The sequence below is a fragment of the Esox lucius genome, chromosome 3 (genome assembly GCF_011004845.1).
Source record: "Esox lucius isolate fEsoLuc1 chromosome 3, fEsoLuc1.pri, whole genome shotgun sequence".
In the NCBI taxonomy this organism is placed as follows: Eukaryota; Metazoa; Chordata; class Actinopteri; order Esociformes; family Esocidae; genus Esox; species Esox lucius.
The window spans coordinates 30,247,690-30,253,689 of NC_047571.1; the positions used below are offsets into that span (position 1 = coordinate 30,247,690).

The 6,000-nt window shown below is 37.6% G+C and overlaps 1 protein-coding gene across 1 annotated transcript in view; it reads right to left on the bottom strand.

Annotated features, from left to right (window-relative positions):
• The window catches only part of LOC105008737 (GTPase IMAP family member 8), a 37,568-nt gene extending 33,095 nt beyond the window's left edge, over positions 1-4,473 (bottom strand). The window contains exon 1 of the mRNA XM_034291350.1: positions 4,383-4,473. Coding sequence (XP_034147241.1) covers positions 4,383-4,401 — 19 coding nt within the window. The 5' untranslated portion in view covers positions 4,402-4,473. The remainder of the gene's footprint in view (positions 1-4,382) is intronic.
• Positions 4,474-6,000: the final 1,527 nt, after the last annotated feature.

Sequence of the window (6,000 nt, forward strand, 5' to 3'; positions counted from 1 at the left end):
TTTGCCAATGCCATAAATGCTTATTTTTGTTGTTGTGACACTGATGGAATACATGTTGTTTACCATGCCTCCTAAAGGTATTCAAATCCCTGACCTATTCACTCATATTCCTGAAGCAGTTGGTGGTGTGGCCTCCATCATCAGGTTTGGACAAGTTTATAATTCCACCAAGAGGTGTATAAACTAACAAGTAAAAGTAATCAACTGGGTTTGGCTGTGTTCACCACTTTAGGGAAGTATCTAATTAAGATCTAAGTAACCAGGTAAAGGGAGTTCAAATCTAACCAGTGATTAATTAAATAAAGGAAGAGTGTAAATGATCAATTAAGGTCACTGGTTAGTTATGAACTCGATTTACCTGGTCATTTAGCACTTCCACCCGTTTTAACTTCCCTAAACTGGTGAACACAGCCAGTACTTTTACTTGGTACTTTCTACACCTCTGATTCCACTCACAGAGTGGCTGCTTCTGCTGCTCTTTTCAGTGGGTTAGGAGTAAAGGATATTTGCAAGGGTGATGTTGTGGTTGAGATTTTGGCCTTTTATCCATTTCAATCTTGTGGACATGTCCTAATATCTTGCTCAGTCTGTTCTTGGTAGTACTGCATGGAGGATTAGACGAGAGTGTGTGGATGTCAATATTGTAGTTAGGTAGTTTGGAAATTGTTGGGTCCGTAAACCAATAGGAGCATAGAGTGGAGCCCCATGGGGCCATTAAACCTCTCAGACCCCCAGTCAGCTGATGACTTTAGGGATGATGAGTGACAGGAGTAGCCCTCTTACACAGGGTCTCTCACATACACATAAATTACAATTCTCTCAGGCTATTGGCTACTGTAGCAGCCTGGGGCAAACCAAAGTTATACATAATAGCTGAAGCACTGGACAAGAACTGTCCTTTATTTCTGCTCGTAAAAGAAGCTCACATTCCGTTTCAAACATCTCTATAATTGCTAGTCACAGAGTATGACAAGAATCTCTGCCAAGCTGAGGAAAACAGAAACTAACTCCTGATCCTACGGGAAGGGTGCAATTTTTGAGCTTTTTCCTCATTCCAGAGCCTTCTATGACAGGTACAAGCACAATGATGCAGACTAACCCAACTGGCTGGACTACGATTACTGTAATGAGATCGGCACTTCACAAAGTTTATAACAGATCAATGCTGTAGTCATTTTAATTGTTATCAAACTCAAATCTACTCTCAAATAAACTACTTAGAAATGTAAAGTGACGACCAGGGCCGGTTCTAGATGTAAGACACATAAGTGGTCACTTAGGGCCCCCAACCACTACGGGAAAGGGGGCCCCAAATCACCTACTGATCTTTATTAATAATAAATAAGCAGGGGGATCACAATTTTGATATTTGCTTGTGGGCTGTTGATTTAATTCAAAATATATACAGTTAGGTCCGAAATTATTGGATACTGGCACAGGTTTTGTTATTTTGGTTGTTTCTCATAATATATATATATTAAATAATGAATATGGGCTTAAAGTGCAGTCTCTCCTCTTTTGTGGATATTCACATCCAAATTTGATGAATGGTTTAGGAATTACAGCTATTTAATATGCGGCCCCCTCTTTTTAAAGGGTAATTGTGAAAATTGACTCAAAAGCTGTTTCATTGACAGCTGTGGGCTATTCCTTCGTTATATCTTCATCAATTAAGCAGATAAAAGTGGCATTTGCATTTGGAAGCTGTTGCTGTGAATCCACAACATGCGATCAAAGGAGCTCTCAATACAAGTGAAACAGGCCTTTCTTAGGCAGCAAGAAATCCATCAGAGAGATAGCAGGAACATTAGGAGTGGCCAAATCAACAGTTTGGTACATTCTGAGAGAAAAAAGAATGCACTAGTGCAACACAAAATGGCCTGGATGTCCACAGAAAACAACAGTGGATGATCGTAGGATCCTTTACATGGTAAAGATAACCCTTCACAACATCCAGCCAAGTGAAGAATACTCCCCAGGAGGTAGGCATATCATTATCCAAGTCTAACATAGATAGAAGACTTCACAGAAGGCAAATACAGAGAGTTCACCACAAGGTGCAAACCATTCATAAGCCACAAGAATAGAAAGGTCAGTTTAGACTTTGCCAAAAAGCCAGCCCAGTTCTGGAAGGACATTCTGTGGACAGATTAAATTTATATCAACCTGTACCAAAATTATGGGAAGAAAGAAGTATGGAGAAGACTTGGAACAGCTCATGATCTGAAGCATACCACATCATCTGTAAAATATGGTGGAGGCAGTGTGATGACATGGGCATGCATGGCTTCCAATGGCATTGGGTCATTAGTGTTTATTGATGATGTGACAGAAGAAGTTTAAAGTGTATATGGATATATTTTTTGCTCAGATTCAGCCAAATTCAGCAAAGTTGATTGGAAAGCACTTCACTTTACAGATGGACAATGACCCAAAACATACTGCGAAAGCAACCCAGGAGTTCTTTAAGGCAAAGATATGGAATATTCAACAATGGCCGAGTCAATCACCTGATCTCAACCCGATCAAGCACGCATTTCACCTCCTGAAGACAAAACTTAAGGCAGAAAGACCCACGAATAAACTACAACTGAAGACAACTGCGGTAAAGTCCTGGCAAAGCATCACAAAAGTGAAAACCCAGCGTTTGGTTATGTCCATGCGTTCCAGACTTCAAGCAGTCATTTCCTGCAAAGCATTCTCGACAAAGTGTTAAAACTGAACATTTAATTCGTGATTGTGTTCATTTGTCCGATTACATTTGAGCCCATTAAATAAAAGGACTGGTTGCAATTCCTAAACATTTCATACAATATTTTAGTTCAAACCCCTTGAATTAAACCAGTTGCATCTTGGTTGTTTCATTTCAAATCCATTCTGTTGGTGTACAGTTTGGACACTGACACAGAAAATATTTCCAGGCCTAACTGTACATACTGTCACAGGCTCCAAGGCTGATTCCTTTTCTTAGTTCAAATACTGCATTCCTTGATAACATGCAGGAAGTACATTTGAAATCAACAAAAAAAATTGTTGCCATTTCTTTGTTAATACATTTTAAAACTCTGATGGTTCCTGCACAGTGAAAGTCTCATCCAGAACTCCTTGTTTCAGGTGTTTCCAGTAAATGTAGCTACATATTCCAGTGATAATGTCTCATAGTGATTTGTGTTCTGTCACCAATCTTAACATTAGAGCCGTTGTCCAAGATGAGCCAACAAAATCAATATGTAGTCTGTTCGATAAATTGAGTTGGACATGTGGGTAAACAATGCAAATGATAAATTACAGTTAAATATAAAGTAAATATATGAATATATATCTGACCTATTCCTCCCAAATCTTTAACGTTCGCCATTTCTTCCAATTAATGTGTCCACTGACACAGATAGATGACAGTGAAATGTTTTGTTCCTACAGTTCCTGTCAAAGTGGCTTAACAGGTTGAAACAACCGCCATCTACATATTGAATAACTTTTCAAATATTATCATTTCTAAGCCTGAATGTTCTCTCATTATACTACAAATTGCCAATGTATTAATGACATTAATATGACATTTCCCATACCTCGTAAAGAAAGTTATTTGTATCTGGCCATTTTGAGCCTGTAATCAAACCCAAAATCGCTGATGCTCCATATCACAGGTATCGAACAGGCTCCACAGTGGGCCGGGGGTCTGCAGGTCTTTGCTCTCACCTTGAACTTTATTGATTAATTACATCACTAATTATTTAGGTTCTACCCTCACCTGGTTGTTTAGGTCTGAACTGGGAATCGATTTAAATGAAAAAACCAAAACCAGCCTACACTATAGGCCCTCCGTAGAGTCGGTTTGACACCTGTGCTCTAGATACTTAACTAATCTAAAGAAAGCCAGTTTAAATACTTAATTAATCAGCACAACAGTCTTCGCCTGTGCTAACATCATTGCCATAGGGCTTTCTAATGACCTCATTGCCTTTTAAAACTAAAAATACTAGGTAACTGCAAGGAAAGTTGTGGGGAAAAAGCTTTGTAACTGAGACGGCAACACTATGTAACATAATGCTAGTCACCCATTTATCATTTGTTTGTTTATGCTGAAATAACAAGGAAAGTAAGGAAAGTTCCACGAAACAATACAGAATAAAAATCGCTACTACCACGTCAGAATGTGTCTATTAACCATCAACAGTTGATTTGTTGCACTCCGGTATTTAATTTACTTCCTGACATTACTGTTATTTCAGCACAACTCAATGTTAAATTCCCCTGTATTTAAAACACAATGTAGATTTACTGTAATGCTGTTGTATTATTAACATGCAATACAGCATTATCCTTCTCCTTTTTCAGATGTTGTTAACCTTGTATTTCATGTAGATTTCCAGTGTACCTACCAGTTCCTTGGCTATTCATTGTTCTTTCCACAAACGGTCACAAACGATGGATGTCGATATTGAAGTTGTGTAGTGTGTTTTATGTTGAAAGTGGTCCATAAACCAGCGTAGCGAGTGTTTAATAACCAAAGGGTATTGCACACTAGCTCAAGCCGTTGAAAAGAACTGTCTTTTATTTCTGCTGGTAAAATAAGCTTGACATTCCATTAGATTTTTCCTCATTCCAGAGCCTTTTATTTTGGCACATCTCAGTGATGCAGACTAACCCAACTGGCTTGGCTATGCTTACTGCAATATAATTGGCACCTGATAAAGTTTATAACAGATTAATACAATTCGATAATTCTTTACTCAAATTTTAAGAAAGAAAATGTCTCTACTCTCAACTAAACTGAACTCTCAACTAAACTACTTAGAAATGTAAAGTGACACACAGGGCCGGTTCTAGGCATAAGACACATGCGGTCACTTAGGGCCCCGATAGGGGAGAGGGGGCCCCAAATCACCTATTGATTATTGTAAGTAATAAATAGGCATGTCAAATTAGCTGTTGATTTAGGCTGTTGATTTAATAAAAAATATATAGATATTGTCACAGCCTCCAAGGCTGCTTCCTTGTGTTAGTTTAAATACTATATTACTTGATAACATGCAGAAACCAACAAACATTTGTAGGAATTTCATTGTTAATAAAATATAAAACTGCAATGGTGCTTGTTCAGTGAAACCCTTGGTTTCAGTTATTTGCAGTAAATGTAGCTACAACCCCGTTTTCTTTGATTGAGAAATATTATTCTTAAATTGTTGCACTTTTTTCCTGCACACTGTTTCACAGAGTGGTGAACCCCTCGCCATCTTTACTTTTTAAAGACTCATCCTCTCTGGGATGCTCTTTTTATACCCAATCAAGTTACTCCTGTTGCCAATTAACCTTAATTTTTAGCATTACAAACATTTCTAATCTTTTGTAGCCTATACATTTCATGAAATGTGTTGATGGCATCAAATTCAAAGCGGGCATTTCTTTTTCATGAAAAAATAAAATTTCCCAGTTTCAACATTTAATATGTTGCCTTTGTACTATTTTATATTAAATATAGAGTTTACAAGATTAGCACATCATTGCATTATGTTTTTATTTCCATTTAACACAGTGTCACAACTTTTTTGGAAATGGGATTGTACATATTGTAGTGATAATGTCTCATAGAGATTTGATGTGGGCTGTTGCTAGTCTTAATGGTCTTAAAGGCATCAGTACAGAATAAAAACATTGTTTGGTGTAACTTTCTAGCTGATATTCCATTACAAAACATCTCTAGATTGGCTTGTCATAGAGTATGACAACAAGACTTTTTGCCAAGCTGATGAAAACCGATACTCCCTCCTGATCATACAGGAAGGATGCCACTTTAAAGCTTTTTCCTCATTCCAGAACCTTCTATGACATGTTTTGGTACATCTTAGTGATGCATACTTATCCAACTGGCTGAGCTACAGTTACTGTAATGTGATCAGCACTTAATGCTGTCGTAATTTTAAGAAACAAATACCTAGATTTTCATCAAAGTAAAATCTTCTTTCAACTGAACCACTTAGAAATGTAAAGTGACTCACA